General features: G+C 38.2%; 2 protein-coding genes across 7 annotated transcripts in view; one reads left to right on the top strand and one right to left on the bottom strand.

Annotated features, from left to right (window-relative positions):
• Positions 1-17,140, bottom strand: part of LOC123306481 (protein MTSS 2) — a 91,580-nt gene that overhangs the window by 50,676 nt on the left and 23,764 nt on the right. The gene's annotated exons all lie outside the window — the stretch shown is intronic.
• Positions 8,211-15,715, top strand: LOC123306482 (larval cuticle protein A2B-like). The gene is made up of 3 exons (XM_044888512.1): positions 8,211-8,548; positions 10,581-10,733; positions 15,031-15,715. Exons 1-3 carry the CDS (start codon positions 8,537-8,539, stop codon positions 15,481-15,483), a joined length of 618 nt encoding a protein of 205 aa, XP_044744447.1. The 5' UTR covers positions 8,211-8,536; the 3' UTR covers positions 15,484-15,715.

The following is a 17,140-nucleotide window of genomic DNA, read 5'->3' as shown; positions in this document are numbered from 1 at the left end:
ATTTGAATGAGCGGACCTGAATTCTAAAAAGCACTTCCTGAAACCCTGTCTCTTTTTTCAATCACTTTCGGCATTTTCGTAATAAAAATTGATATTAGTTGTGGCAACGGAGTTATGACATTAACGACATTTCATGAGTGCCAACCTTACTCCGTTCTAGTTACAAAAACTTGAGAAAATTAATTCATGGCCAACCGACTGCTAAAATAAATGTGAATGGAGTATAATTATTGAAACTATAAAATTAAATTATATAAATCATTACCACCTATTGTTTGTGAATAACCAGAAAAGCTCCTTCGAAGACCAATGGAGAAGAACATTTCCCCATATATTTATGGATGTGAAATGTTCGATCTAGCAAACTCACCTGAAAAAGAAAAAGCAAATTGAGAATAATTTTTGGGAAATCGAGTTAATAGCAATAGATATTGATGGAAAATCATCAAAGTATGGAAGTATTTAAATCTGTCACATGTTCCAACAGGTTTAAGGAATAACCTAATCATCAGATTGAGTTAAAAGTGTGCAAGAAAGTGAGTTCAAAGAAGGATCTGTCCAGTCAACTCTTCTGTAGCTCGGAGCTGATTCGTTCAAGAAATTTCAGTTCCTCCATTCGTCTTATTTTCCCCCGAAGAAAGTTCAACCAACTTTTCGTGATAAACAACACGATAAATCACCGAAAGATCGGCCAACAGCTCGGACCATTATATCGATGCCCCAATTCTTTCAGAAATACATAAAACTCGATAATTCCGAAACAACCCAAAAGGTCGACAATTTCGCATCTGCTCCGAAACAATGAAGAAGTTATGTTCCAACTTTCTTCACACACCAATTACGATCGTAACAACTTCCCAGTGTTAGTGCCTTATTATGGGATATTTTTGGCCAATACCTGTAATTATGGAATGAGCCGTCGCTGGTAATTTTCAAGAACAACAAGGCGGTCTAGATCAAGTATATCATAATGATATAGTTGAGGGACACTAAATGAATTATTGCTTTTAGGATGTGGACCACATTATGCAAGGATCTATAATGACTTATTCTGGATATACCCTCTGAAATACGTAACACCCTGAGGCTTTGTTCTATAAATAACTTTTCGTTAAGTATAGTTGGGTGAATCTGCGGATTCGTGAAATTCTCTCGATATTCCAGTGATAAAATAATTCGGGAATCTAAAATAGGTTGAAGAACCAGTTCAACAAATTTCTTCTCATGGCCATTTCATGAACACTTTTTGCCCTAAAACCGTATTGTTGTTCGCATTTGGCGATAGACTTTGGATGACAAGAGTGGAACTAGAGCCCAATAAAATAGCTTTTGTCAATATGATCATAATAGACTCCTGGACAAAAAATCTCCACGTTAATGTTTACGTGGAATTGCATAGTTTCATTTGCAAAATCGTATTTCCATTCAGGAAACAGCTATTGAAGCGAATCAAACAGGAAAGTGTTAAGAGAAGATCAGGCTTCAAAACCTCATTTAAAGACCCACCATTGTGTCATTATTTACCCCCACAGGGTGTTCAGAAATTTGGAGGAAATTGCAATTTCAAGTTCTACCCCGTATACCAGAAGATTCAATTCAAATTCCTGGCACCTCGACATCAGGTGATGAACTAGATGAAATAGGCTGCCAAGGGACAACAAAATGATCAAAATCGATGCAAATCTTAAAAAGTTATTCCAAAATGAATTTGGTAAAAAATAATTCTGTCCGGTTTTTTTGTCCAGGAGTGGCATTTCCTCGGAATAACCTAAGTGACATAGAAAACAGAAAACCCAGCATTACTAAATTTATTAGAAAGAATTTGTAGGAATATACAAGTGTCCCCAAACTAATACGACAAGATTTGACACCTATTTTTTGTTTTTGCCGTGAGTTCAAAGTAGGATGTATCACGCATAAACATTACCCAACTCTCGATGCGTCTTTAGCTGATAAATGTGTCCGAAACTAGCACATCTCCGAGCTGATTTGTCAGATCACTTCCAGCTTGCATCAGCCCAAAGAGCGCAGTTCTGTGTCCGGTGAAACTAACGGCATTTTGTGCAAGACCGTACGCATCGCACAATTACATAATGGCGTGAAATATTAAAATACACGGCGATTTCAGTGGAAACGAATAGCATAATTATTCACTTCAGATACGGGAGCGCGACTTTTCGAAATGGTCCTGGTTCTTAGAACGTTCTCGATTTATGACCAGAGGGAGCGGGGTATTCCGAAGGAAATAAACAACTTTGAACTGAATTCGACGAATTTCGAGAGTATTCGAAAATAGTCCAATGGAAGGGATCCAATAGGGATTTGATTCCCATGGAAGGTTTCAATATTTTGATGGCTTAATTAGTGACATCATGAGTCTATGGTAGATTTCTCCCCATATAGAGCTTAAATTTCGGAAGCCCAAAATGTAGCTTCATGAGGGGGATTTCTGTGATTTTTCTGCCATACCACCAAGCAAATTCGAAAATCGACTGATCATAGAAGTGATAGAGCTTAACATTCTACCGAATTGGATTGAGCGCATACGTATAGTCAACCCGTTTGCATATTAGACTCAAAATTTTCAGAGATGTAAAATGTTCGTTTCAACGTTGGTTTTTCGGAACAACCTTAGAAAGTAGCGTGAATGTGATGAAAGTTTATCTAATAAAAAGATGTAGAGCACTAAATTCTGCGTCGAATAAGACTAAGCGCCTATTTTTTGGACCACCTATGATCGTAATTTACTGTTTCCCTTCATTTGAAGTTTTTCCCAGATAACTCTGAGACTTTTCATTTTAGGTACCTATAGATGTGTTTATTTAGGTAACTCCCCCTACTTTTTCACGTAGACTCGACTGAAATACCCTGTATATGTAATATTATTATGTTTCTAATTACAAATTAAATGATCACTTGTTCCCTCTTTGAAATTCTTTTCCCAGAAATGAAATTGTTGTGCGAAGGGATGGAATCTATTTGATCCACTCTCAGGAACGGAATTTTCTTATGCGAAGGATTTACAAAGACATCTGTCTCCTTCTTAATCTGACACACTGCATGTCGATCGAGAGAAGTTAATTGACAACAATTCGATTGAGCAATCTCTGAAATTGAACACTCAATTGAATTCGAATCGATTTGAATATGTCATTTAAGTGCTTCATAAAGCTATGAAGCTTTGTTAACCCGCCTTAACTATTTTATCATTAATCGAAACACATAAAATTCTGTTGAGGTCTTTTTATTATATGGAAAGATAATTTCAGGCCACTGTGTTTAGAATACGGGAAAAACAGGAAAAAAAGTTTTACCAGGAGTAAAACTGCGTATCTTCAGTACCAAGCCCAAAACCAAATTGTGTAAAGAAGACAAACCACCCTTACACAGGATGAGTCTTTGACTCGAACTATAAAAAATGTTAGTTTTAATTCTCACAAACGGTTTCATCGAATGAAATGGATTTCGGAATATAGTTTTTCATTCAACTCCGCCATTGCCTGGTCCTAAGTCCAGGATGAGAAAGGAGGAAGGTTGTCAGGCAAGGTTAGCTGCCTACCCGACGTAAAAAGCAACTATAGCTCAAAGCTCCAACTATATGCCTCGGAACCGGACGGATAACATGGTAACGACCCAAGCGAGAAACAGGACAACGAGAACAAATACAGGAACATCACGAAGAAAACAACGATGGAGGAGGAATGTAATAAGAGCAGCCACTTGGAATATAATGTCTTGGAACACAAAAAACGCCGAAATTCTACTTGAGATGGAACAGCATAAAATAGACATTTGTGCTTTGTCTGAGACCAAACGCAAAGGTAAAGGCAGCATCAGAGTTCCTGGATACATCTTCGTGTACAGCGGCGTCTCACAAAGATCACGAGCAACTGCTGGAGTAGGAATATTGATATCTGAAAAACTCGAGCAGTCTATAGAGGATATACACTACATCAGCGAAAGATTCCTTAAGGTAACTCTGAATACCGAAACTGGTAAACTGCACCTCTTCAGCGTGTACGCACCGGATATTAGTAAGCCCAGAGAAGAAACAGCCCAATTCTATGAAATCCTGGAAGAGGAAGTATCCAGGATACCACAAAATGAGCGTATGTTGATGATGGGGGACCTGAACGCTAGAATTGGAAACAGTATTATACAGGGAGTCAAGCATCACTTTAACGAGGAACATCTCAACGAGAATGGAGAAGCTCTGGTAGACCTTTGCGCTCGCCATAACATCAGAATAAACAACACATTCTTCGGGCATAAGCCACAACATAAAATCACGTGGCAGAACTCACGAGGACAGAACTCAATAATTGACTATATTCTAACGAACAGAGCCATACATCCGACACAGATATTAGATGTGCGAAGTTTAACATCAGCCAACATAGGCTCCGATCATTTCCTGGTCCTCTGTAAACTGCGTGTTCACATACAGAAGAAGAAACTCCCCCCTAGGCCTGAACGGGAAAAATGGAATATTGAATCTCTTCAGGACCCAACAACAATGGATCTATATCAAAATCGATTACATCAAAAACTCCAAAACAACTCCATACTAGAGGAGGATGATGTTGAAAACTCGTGGGAGAGAATACAATCGAACGTCCTAGCTGCAGCCAAAGAAGCCATCGGGAAAAGAAAGGTCAGTGCAAACAACCACATTCAAACCAAACAATGGTATACACCCGAAATCAAGGAACTGGCAAAACTGAAACGGAATGCATATCTACGATACAGATGTAACAAAACACCGGAAGAACGACTACAATATACACAACTAAGAAACAGAGTGAACCTAGAAATTCGAAACATCAAACGAGAATACTGGGAGAGATTCTCTGCGGAAATGGAACACGACCTATACGGGGCGCAGAGGAAAGTTTGGGGAATGCTAAGAAGGAGAAAGTTGGATGTGAACGAATGCTCGCAAACACAAAAAATCGACGAAGATACCTGGAAGGACTACTTCAAAAATCTGTACAGCTCTGATGAAGACATCCCCTCTACGGACGACGATGGAAACCATGAGAGAGTGGAAATAACTACTGAAATGACTGCCGAAACAGCGAAGAATCTAAAAAACAGAAAAGCTCCTGGATTCGATGGTATTCCGAATGAACTCATAAAATATGGCGGAGCCTGCCTGATGGAAGAACTCACAAAACTGTTTGATAAAATCCTAACAACTGGAAAGATACCAAGGAGCTGGAAGAAAAGTATTACCGTCCCAGTTTTCAAAAAGGATGACAAAAGAGCTCCAGAAAACTATAGAGGAATAACATTGCTCAGTTCTGTCATGAAACTCTTCACAAAAATTTTGGAATCCATAATCTACAAATATATAAACATCTCAGAGGAACAGCAGGGTTTCAGGAGGAACAGGTCAACCTTAGATCCCATTTTCATATTGAGGCAGATCACCGAAAAATCGATAGAATACGGAAAACCAGCCTTCCTCTGCTTCATAGATCTCACCAAGGCATTCGATAAAGTGAGACTTAAAGATGTTATCAAAGTACTTAAAAATAAAGATCTACCTACACCTATAATAGAAATTGTGAGACAACTGAATACCGACACCTCAACACATATATCTGTAAACCAACAGCTCACCGAAGAAATTCCAACCCCAACGGGTATACGACAAGGAGATTCATTAAGTCCCCTACTCTTTAACGTAATTATGGACCAAATAATACACCGCGTCAAGAATTCTGGAGTGGGATACAGACTCAGCACAGGAGCCATAAAAATTATCTGCTACGCCGATGACGCAGCGATTGTGGCTGAAGACGAAGATGACCTGCAGAGACTGCTATATTCATTCTTTTTAGAAGCATGCAAATACAACATGCAAATATCAACAACAAAAACAAAGTCATTAGTCATAAGCAAAGAACCCAAAAGATGCAAACTTGTCGTCGCAGACCAACCAATAGAACAGGTGATGACATTTAGCTATCTCGGCGTACAGATATCTTCGAACCAAGATAGAACATACGAAGTTCGTGAGCAGGCAAGTAAAGCATGTAGAATGGCAGGTGCACTCCGCGACGTCATATTCAACAACAAATATATGAGTAAACAGTCAAAAACCAGGATCTACAAAACTTGTGTCCGACCTATCATGACATACGCCATAGAAACCAGAGCAGACAACAAAAGAACTAAGTCCATCCTCAGAACAACTGAAATGAAGATACTAAGAACCATATCTGGATATACACTGAGGGACAGGAAGAGGAACACAGCCATTTTGGAAGAATGCCAAGTCCAAGACATTGTCAAATGGGGAAGAGCGCGACGACGTTACTGGAACAACCATGTCAGCAGAATGAACGCGGAGAGAATAGCTAAGATCGCCCGAGACGGAATCCCAAATACCAGAAGACCCGTAGGCAGACCTCCCAAACGCTGGAAAGACTCCTGGGTGTCTACATCCATAGAGGATTAGAGTGGAATTTACAAGCCTCAGGCTTAACATAAGAAGAAGAAGAAGAAGAAGAAGTTTTTCATTCATTTGATGAATCTCTTTCGAACACAAGATATCACCCACGTCTTCCAGTTTTCTCATTATGACTTGTGACCATTACGTACCATGAAAATACCAGTAATTCAAAGAACCCAACTGTTGAAACTGAGTTGGACGCTATCTAATGAATATCTGAACGTTTTGTAAAATAAAAGTATTCGTCATATTTTCAAATATAATGCGCCCTTTACGAGTAATTTGTTGTTTAAAAATAAAAAATATCTGTGATATTCTGAAAATTGGGTACTTTGGCTGAATGCCAAACTCTGTTTAAAAGATCAATAGATGTGTTGTGTCAAAGATTTAGCTTGTTATTCTAAAGGGAATTTCGTTCTTCCAAGAGTGGCATAGATCATTATGAAAACTTAAAATGGTTATATCTTTTAATCAGGACCGATTCGGAAAAAATTGTACAGGAAAAAAGTGTTTCTTTTGACCCCAAGAATCTACTGTTAAAATATTTGTACGAGTCAAAGACTGACCCTGTATTGTATGCCAGAAATGTTTAGGGGGCCTCAGAAAAGTCAAATCAATCAATGAACGAATTTTTCGACTTGTTCTTCTTCATGTACTATACATTGAACTGAGAATAAAATATATGATATGAATTGAATGGTTTGGATTAATTTGTTTCGGTTAACTTAACTTTCTTGGGAACAAGAAGTCCGTAAACAATATAGTGCTCGTTGAGTGCATATTATCAAGGTTACAAGAGCTGGGTTGCAAGAATTCCTGAAAATACACTTCAACACTCACATTTGTAACGATTTCCAGAAAATCCGGACAATTTTGGTGAAGAACTCATGAAGACTTACGGACAATGCAAGAGCGTTATCAAGGAGGTTGGGACACTGATTTGATGACAGACTACTGATGGTTCTTGCTACGAGAGGTTTTTCATTCAACGGAAACATATTTAAGGGTCATCTCATAGCGCTGAATAAAAATTTTACTTGAACATGTAGTGATTTTCCTGTATTTTCCAGTGGAAATAAAGTACTCTAAACTAAACTGAAGCCTTTGGTAATCGTTATTATATTCGTATGAATTATTTTGTGCTTTATCTTCTGCTCATTTTGTATGCATACCCGGTCATGATGTTACACACGAAATTGTTGAATGTAAGTTTGATCAATTGCTCTGTTTATGGATTGAAACAAGCACACCCAAACTCTTTAAGCCTAGCCTCCCATCTTCAAAAGTTGTATTCTGCAATATGTTCAAACCTGACCAATGGGCCTAAATTTATTATTTATGCAGCGGACTTGCTGCTCGGTCCTGCAGGCTTCAGATTAAAACCGCGATTTTTCCAATAATCGAAATTTCTTCGATAGGGCAATAAATATGAAGTAAATTATGGACAGAAAAAATGATATCAGTACCCGCGACATAGAGCCAGAGTTGGGAAAGTCTTCTTTTCCATTATTCTGAGTCAATGAATATTACGCCCTCAATTTTCCACTTTCGAACATTGTTATCGACATCCAAATTACCAAAACAACATCGATCAGCACTATAACGACCTCACTCTATATCTACGCAGTGAAATTGCGAAATCCCAATTACAGAATCAAAACAAATCCGAAGCCGAAGGCCCAAAGTAGTCGAACAAAAAAACAAAGACCTTCCAACTCACCTCAATATTAACAAGTGCGTAATTGATACCTAAGTAAGGACCATCGTATAGATCCAAGAACGCAAAGCGACAGTTCGTGAATGAACGGTCCTCGACAATGCCGAAAAACCAGGGCGCGGTCGAAAAATACAGATGGGGGGGTTGTTGTACCCCCCGTGACGTAGGTGTCCCATGTCGTCGTTTTTACCACCACCTTTTGTCACCAGAAAACGAGGCGTGATCTTGTGTATGGATATCGTTGCATAATATTTAATGCATTTGGTATATAAACCAGCCGGGTCGCTGGACCAAACATCAATTCAGTTTCAGTTTTCATTTAGACTCGTTTTATCGATTCACTTCGTCCGTTTGCAATCATGATCGCCAAGGTATGTGTTTGTGTCCAGTGAGGATAATTGATAAAACTAGTTTGAGAATTTTTTAACGCGTCAACGCTCGCAGTGAACCGTTACGATGTTTTTCCAATGACGCGTGTTCCAGAAAATATTTCGAGAAAATTCTATTAGTCTCCCTATATCGATTAGTATCACGAAACTTTTCAGAACGGCCCCAGATTTTCCAGTTTGTCCTAGTTGTTGTTCTCCTTTGAAAATACGAAAATTCTCATTTGATCCGAAATTTCTCGAAGTGAAAATAATTCTGTGTTGACCGTGGATTGTACTCTGAGAAATTAAAAAAAATTTCTTGATACATTTCAACAAGAAGACAACAGCTGGAATTCATCAACTGATGAATTCCAGCTAAGGCATGGAATCTGTTTTTTCATCAAGTGGGCCATTTTTCTGTAAATTCGATCAAATTCCACCGAAAAACAATTTTCAGAATTTTTTCCATACTTTAATTCACTTTGATATAAACACAGTGGGCCGTGGAAAACGAAACAGCGGCTCTGCAAGACGGCAGAACAGCATTTCAACCCTTAGTATTTGTTACAACCCCAACCTCTATATTTTGAATAGGGGGAAGGGGTAAGTTATATCTCATTTGAAAGGCCTTCTATTCTGGCTTCAGCGTATTTAACCCATAATAACCTAGTGTTACACATATGTAACGCAAATTTCACTGGCAAATCTATTTTATTTCTCAGTAACTGTAGCTATTAGCGTTACATATATGTAACACCATTTTTCTCAAACAAAAACCATACAATTTTCAAACAGAAATTGAGTTGTTTTTGTCTTGTACACTCTATAAAGAATGTTTATTCAATTAGAATAATGATCATAACTCAGGTTACTAAGGGTTAATCCTTTTCTTACAATCCAATCGTTTTCGAAATATTCACATTTAAATTTCAAAAAAAGTTTGTTTTTCCTTTCAAGCATGCTGTGTGAATCAATCGAGTTTTCACTCATTCATTCTGCAATTTAGATCTGTTGTACTGTTTCCGCATTGGTTAAAGAAAATATTTAAATTCTATCTGCCAATGAATGACCCGCTTCTGTACAAAATTTGAATTTGGATATCTCAAAAACGGATGAATTGAATGAAGAAAAATTAAATATGCTGAACTCAGAATAGAAAGGCCTTTCACTTTTGTACCTAGAATTCAGGAACACCCTGTATAATTCTGCTCTACCGCTACGGAGCTGCTGTTTCGTTTTCAATGGTCTACCCTGTTTAGTTTAGTTCGATGAATGATAGGTACACCGAACCAGATTGAGTCGATGGCATAGAGAAAACGAACGTTCAAGATACTCTAGTGTCAGATTGATCCAATTGTGAGACGAGATGTTTGCGTTCAATAAAGTAATTTCGTTCAATCTCCTTTCATTGTAAATTCATGGCGAACGACACAAAGAGGAATCCATCTATCAATTCAGCAAATAACAACTTATTCATGGAGGCGTCGGATCAATTGTGGAGGAATTCAAATTAAACTCAATTCTAACTGTTCCACACACATTAAATACGGAATGGAACTCAGCCGTTTTCGTCACGGTATCATTCTAGAGACAAAAAAACTGCACTATATCAGTTTAACGTTCATTTGCGTTAAAATTTAATGCTCCATTAAATTTTAACGGGGACATTAAATCTTAATGGAAGTCCCTGTAACTAGGCCTATATTAATCAAAAAGTTTGATGACTGATGTGATTAAAATTGTTGATTCTAGTCTAGCATTACACTTTAGAAGATCTTAATGTTTCGTTACTCAGTATCTTCAACATGAAGCTAGGAGGAATATTACTAGATGGTACTTGATCTTCAATCAAGTTCAATTTAATAATCTGCAGTATACTCCCAGAAAAGAAGTGGAGATAGAAGTATCAATTAGGGTCGTGTCTATGATTTCTTTAGACAATTACGAAGGTTTATTGCTGAAAAATCAATCAAAACCAATCCAATTTCGTAGATCTATTGTTCAATCCTACAATTTCGATGTTTCTCATCAACAGGTAGTCTTCGCCGTAGCCGCTTTGATGGTGGCCGTAGATGCCAGGCCCGGCTTGGCCCCTGCTGCAATTTTGACCCACACCGCCCCTGCAGTTGCCGTTAAAGCCGAGCCCTACGATCCTCATCCCCAGTACAACTTCGCTTATGGAGTACAGGTGAGATGCAATTTTGCAATTTTTTCTCGATCTACAATCAAGATATTGTCCTGAGTCATTACAGAAGTAAAAAAATTCCTGGATAAAAGTTTAACTTCATTGTCAGCAAACCAATTTATGTTACATTTATTCATCCTCTTTCCGTGAATTCATTAAGATTGATCGTGGTCTACTTTGAAAATTTGTTCCACTTTCGTGAGATAACAAGACGTGAACCATCTCTTTGACGTCTCCGGTAGCCGAAATAGTGGTCCGAAAGGAAAGAACCTATTAGTAAATAATACAACCGTCAGGCATGTGAAAGACCGCTCTTCATGGTTGGACGCTTCTAAAAATCGATTTGACATAATTGCCCCATAAATAACATGAGATCGACTACAGAGATAGAGATTAAATTCATTCGTGAAATAGATTGATATTGCACTTTGAGACAATGAAGAAATATTGAAATTCAACTTGCTGCAGTGAGAGGCGGCAAATTCCAAAAATTGCCAGAGAGTTTTCAGATTAAATGTGAAAGATTTCTCAATATGAATAGAGGTATTGGTGAGATTAAATCAAATAAAATTTCCATTGATCGTATATGCGTGAAACTACATAAGAGAATCCAAAGAATGAGGCCAAAAGGGGCTTAAATTTAAGCCGAATTTTCATTTAAAGTAAGATAAAACCATGAAAATTTTAATTCATTCGAAGTTTTCGGAAAGTACAAATTTATATTGTGATTTTGCAAACCATTTAAGCGACTTTGACTTTTTTGAGGAACTTTGCCTTGTCGGACAAAAAATCCACAGATATAGCGGTTTCCACTACTATAAGCGGCTTCACTTTGAAGTTATCTAGCCGATTGATTCGATCAGCCCATAATACAGCATCACAATAACGGATTGTGATTGAATAAATTTGCATGATTTGGATTAAATTATTCATGGTTAGTTGACAAACTCGACTGAGAACAAATTGCCAACTGCCAGAGTTATGAATAATTATTGCTCTATATTTCTGAAATCGTATCATCTTCAATCTTTCAGATCAAGTAATACCTACTTCTTGAATCTGCATCCAAAAAGTGCAACTATTGTGTTCTCAAAGAAAATTCTTCTGTTTTCAAATTACTAATTAGTGCAAACTCATTTTTCGTCTCTTTGAATCGTTGTGTATATCTCATAAAGTCGTTGTCATATTGACATTTTACTGTCACTCTTTCATGTAGAATTTAGTGGATCTTTAAAAAAAATAAAGTTACTATCATTTCACTGAAGTAGTGGACTGAAAAATTAACTAACTCCAGTGAATTCTACATTGAAAATGTATCTGTGGAATGTTACGTTTGCTTTTCGATATTACTAACGTCTAGTTTCATAATCAAAATCCTTTCAAGCTCATAGCTTCCTTAAGTGCCATTTTTAGTAGAGTTAAGGAAAGTTTCAAATTTGAAGGTACTTTAAGTTTGATTATGAAACTGGCCGTAAGACTTTACAAGGTATAGGCACCAATTTAAAGAGCCGCAATCAACTTGAAAACAAAAAAATGTGCCATCCATTTCACCCTAGCTCTTGCAGTTGAAGAGATATATTTAATAATCGCATCGAATTTTGCACACACTCCAAAAATTTTCGTAGTGATATGTTCAAAAATAACGCTGAAACATGGATAACTTAAGTCATAACTTGTAACCAAAAGCCCCCAAATCTGAATTTTCCAAAACGTAAACCAAAAAATTGAAATACATTCATGCCCATGTTTGAAAGCAGATATGACCTCCTTATTTCTCATTTAATTATAAAAGCAGAGCGGCGGTTAGAACTGGAGTGAAGTCATAAAACTAATAAACCATCCAGAACAAATAAAAGCGATACCAAAAACAACGACCAAAACGTTCGAAATGCCTCAGCCTAATCGAAATGCCGATACGATACCTTCGTTTCTCAATTACTGTTTTGTCTCGCTGCCTCCATCAAATTTCTAATAATAGACGCCCAGTGTATCGATGGTAACGGCGCCGACAAGGTGGCATCGCCATCGTGACGACCTTAAGGTAACATTTCGACGTCTAGATAACGAGTTGGGCGCCGATCTGACATTTCTTCGGCGGAGATGTGGGTTCTACCTAAAAATAGTTCCGAATGCTGAAGATGAAAGGTTTCGGACAGGACACGGAAAAATATTCGAAGGAAAATGTCGAAACTGCAGTCCTGTGCCCATTGATGAGAAATTCTTCGAGATGACCTACCCTTGCTTCCTGAGGCGAAAATGCCATGAAGAGAATCATGCAAGGAGATGAACATATTCTTGTTAAGATCAAGAACTCGCTGTGTTCAAGTTCCCAAGGAACTTTTTGGAGTGTTCTAGCCTTATCGGTTTTTTCTACTCCTGAAAATCTTTATTGAGATACATTTTCCTTTCCAATTAAAGGAGTTTGTGCTCCTTTCCTGGCCTCCTGGCTTTTCCAGGCTAAGCAGGTCTTGTTAATCTTGCCTAATTCGTTGAGTTTCCAGTATTTCCTATCATCTTATAATCGATGCAACGTGTAAGTCTCAGTGCATTGATCGCAGTCTGTCAAATTGTTTCTCTATCCCCGGGTATCATAAAGCTTGATCGGGGAATCAACGCTTGATTGACGAATAGACGTCAATTTGTTTTCAATCGATAATTCAGTCATGCTCTATCCCCGGGTATCATAAAGCTTGATCGGGGAATCAACGCTTCATTGACGAATAGACGTCAAATTGTTTTCAATCGATAATTCAGTCATGCCCTATCCCCGGGTATCATAAAGCTTGATCGGGGAATCAACGCTTTATTGACGAATAGACGTCAATTTGATTTCAATCGATAATTCAGTCATGCTCTATCCCCGGGTATCATAAAGCTTGATCGGGGAATCAACGCTTGATTGAAGAATAGACGTCAATTTGTTTTCAATCTATAATCGATAATTCAGTCATGATCATTCAAAATATCATTCTCGCATCAAATTATAATGTTCATACGTCCATTCAATTATTCTCAATTGCTATACTTCTTGGATATATTCAGAAATAGTAAGGTTTCAGTGATTTAGTTCAAGAAATCGAGTGAAATCGTTGATCGGAGAATCAAAGTTTTATGAAACCCGCTGTAAGACACATTTCTGATTGTTTCTTCCCTGGTTTATTTCCATACATCTTTCGATGTATTTCTTATGAATATTTGGGGGTGGGTTCCCTTGCATTTCAGTCAAGTTTTCTCTGTTTATCCTCTTGTCACTGGGCAGATTAGCCGATGGGATGTACTCAATCAGAAAAGTCCAGGCTCTCTGATTCCTAATTCTACCTTCACCCGTGCACTGGATATTCTTAGGATGACCTCATGGGCTAATCTATCTATCACAAGATGAAGAGGTGTGAGACTGTAATGATCTCACAAGGATAGCCTTTGTATTTTACCCAGGGTAATTACTGGTCTCACAATCATGACGTAAATCCACCGCAGTATTTGTGGATTACATCCCCAAGTTCTACAGGACCGATGCTCGCCATCAAGGCCTTATTTTCTTGGTTTATTCCCAGATCTTTAACTTCAGACGTCCAATCTATGACGTCTCCATTTAGACCGAAGCTAGTCTAAGCTAGAATCCTCCCACACAAAAAAATCCTCCGGGATTTCAAATAAGTTGAGACATCACCCAGTGAAATCATTCCTGAATTTCGTATCGACAACGTAAAGGTGGCCGAACCGCGTAACGGATGGAATGTTTACGGGTTGTCAACCGGTGTCCCGTTGATTAATGGAGAAGACGAAAAAAAAAATTAATCCGCCAGGCGTACGTGCGGGTAATATCTAGATCAGCGATTCTCAAACAGCCTCTCTATTTACGGCGTTTTTCAGAGAGGCTATCTGTCCGGATCTATCAAGGTTAATAAATGGCGGACTGGTAGGTACGTGCTCTTTTTACACCGCCTTGCTGTTTCGTAATTCAGATTGCGACGCATTCCTCCTGTAGCTGTGAAGACCTACACGGTTTCTTGTGCATTTGAAGACGCAGCGAACCGAACAACGAATATAACAATCACAGCGATGAAATGCTGGGGTGAATAGGAATATATTCTTCTTGGTGCCTTCCTTGTTGTTTTACAAGTAACAATGATAGAGTTTCTATAAAGAAATAAGATATATCTTTTGCTCTCTTCTTGAACAACCAACCAAAAACCGTCATGATCTTCTCCCTTTCTTATAATCGACCTTTCGTAGATGTGATCTCAACATAGCTTCATCCAAACATGAGCCCAGTTTTTCAAACTCCTTATTTTTTCAGGACCACTCCACCGGTGACATCAAAGACCAAGAAGAATCCAGAGACGGCGACGTAGTAAAAGGCAAATACAGTCTCGTCGAACCCGACGGCAGCAAACGTACCGTAGAATACACCGCTGATCCAGTCAACGGATTCAACGCCGTCGTTCACAAGGAAACGCTCACCCACCCTGCACGAGTCGCCGTTGCTCACGCTCCAGTCGCTGTAGCCCACACTCCGGTCGCTGTAGCCCACGCTCCAATTGCGGTAGCCCACGCACCAATCGCTGTAGCTCACGCGCCCATCACCTACGCTCACGCTCCCGCTGCCATCTCCCACTCCTCGATCACCACGTCGCACAGCGCTCCAGTGGCTTACGCCGCTCCAGCGTACACCTTTGCTCACGCGCCTGTTGCCGTAGCCCACGGACCAATCGCCTATGCTCATGCCCCCGCCTACGCCTACTTGCATTAAGGTATTATGTGTTTATTATATCGTTTTTGTTTGAGTAAATCCGTTTTTTTCTCAACAAGGCGTCAAGTAGAAGGTTGTCAAGCGCTTTGTTGGTGAACAAGACGGATGTACTCGCTTTTGGTTATTGCTCTTATTCGTTTCATGCATGTATGTAAATAGTCATCGTTCTGCATTTTGCCATTTTTGTATACGACTCTGTAGATATAGGGACATTAAAGTTTTGTTCATTGAATTTCTAGTATTTTGCATATTACAAGTAACCCTTTTGTCCCGAAAGAAATACAATCTGACTGAAACAAAGGTCTTCTTCAAAATGATGCTCGGGCTATTGCCCAAATATCAATTCTAGAAAATTATATCGAAGGAAAGTATAAATCACTCGATACAGAAAACATTTGGTATAGTTTGCGCATGCGTGAGATTATGAGTTAAAATCTTTCAGGCAAATACATTGCTTGATAAGTTTCGTCGCATTTTGGCAAAATATTCGTTCATATTTGCGTGGTATGAATACGAAGAGATTAATTTCTATAAATATGGCTTCGAACTGCAATATTATAATGAGGAATTCTCCTCAATTTGGGTTATCACAGCATATGGAGGTTTGAACTTAATAATAATGAGTTTAATTAATGAATTTTTCAAATGCATCGCGGAAACTAGTCAAAATCATTCTTCAAATATGAGGTTTTAAAATTTAAGTCACTTCGTTCCTAGTTTACGATTTGGCAACAGCGCCTACTATAAAATAAAAAGAACAGTGGCCTGTTAATAAAATAACAGCTATTGATTTGCAGCCATCATAAGGCGCGTACTCACTGGCGAGCCTCAACAGCAACTGGCCATAAAATCCCATAAAATTAAACGACCTTCCTCATTCGTCGCAGACTTCATAGACAGCCATCTTTGTCTATGTCATCAAGATAGTGTATTTGTTGTCCTTTATTATCAACGCATATTTCAGTCGATGTTGCCAACTTGTGCAATAGGATCGAAGCGCTTTAAATTGTAAATACCCATATTTTTTTAATTTTCAAGTACTTAAAATATTTTTTTGGAAAATGGTTATTTCAAATTGTGACGTTTTAAAGATATTTCATAAAAAATACATTATTTTCGTCAGAAGGAGTATTCCCTATTAAAAAGGAACTTTCACTTTAGAATTTTTTCGAGTTCAGCTCATGAAAGGCACCATCACAAGCTTGTTGACTGGTTACCACCAGTTAAAATGTATTTTATGAATGTGGTGTCCGAATTCTAGTTTTTTTAGGGAATAGTTCTCAATAATGAGAAATCACTTTCCTATAATATGTTATTGCAGTATCTTTGGGTGTACAACGGTTCGAATCCATTTAAAACTGTACAGAGCAAGCGCAGATACATTTTAAAGGTCGACAAAACAAATCTGCGCATGCTCTACGCAATTCCGGACGATTTGAAACCTTTCTACCACCAAGAATAAAAAACATAAGTTCCCAGCGTTTTTAAAATGTGAAATCAAATACGGGTTAGTTCATCGTGATGGCTTATTACACGTTTATAGAGAAGAAATCATAATTTCATAACTCCCTGTTATATCGGAAACCTACTTCCTTCTTATTTCAAATGGCACACCCAGTATATATTTAAAGATCGATTATTTCAACAACAGATAAGT

This window comes from Coccinella septempunctata, chromosome 2, assembly GCF_907165205.1.
Source record: "Coccinella septempunctata chromosome 2, icCocSept1.1, whole genome shotgun sequence".
NCBI classification, from domain to species: domain Eukaryota; kingdom Metazoa; phylum Arthropoda; class Insecta; order Coleoptera; family Coccinellidae; genus Coccinella; species Coccinella septempunctata.
This window is presented reverse-complemented; position numbering and strand designations above follow the sequence as displayed.

Excerpts from the sequence above, each read along its gene's own strand:
- LOC123306482 (XM_044888512.1), top strand. Across the intron at positions 10,734-15,030 it reads ACTTCGCTTATGGAGTACAG|GACCACTCCACCGGTGACAT; the intron begins GTGAGATGCAAT and ends TTATTTTTTCAG.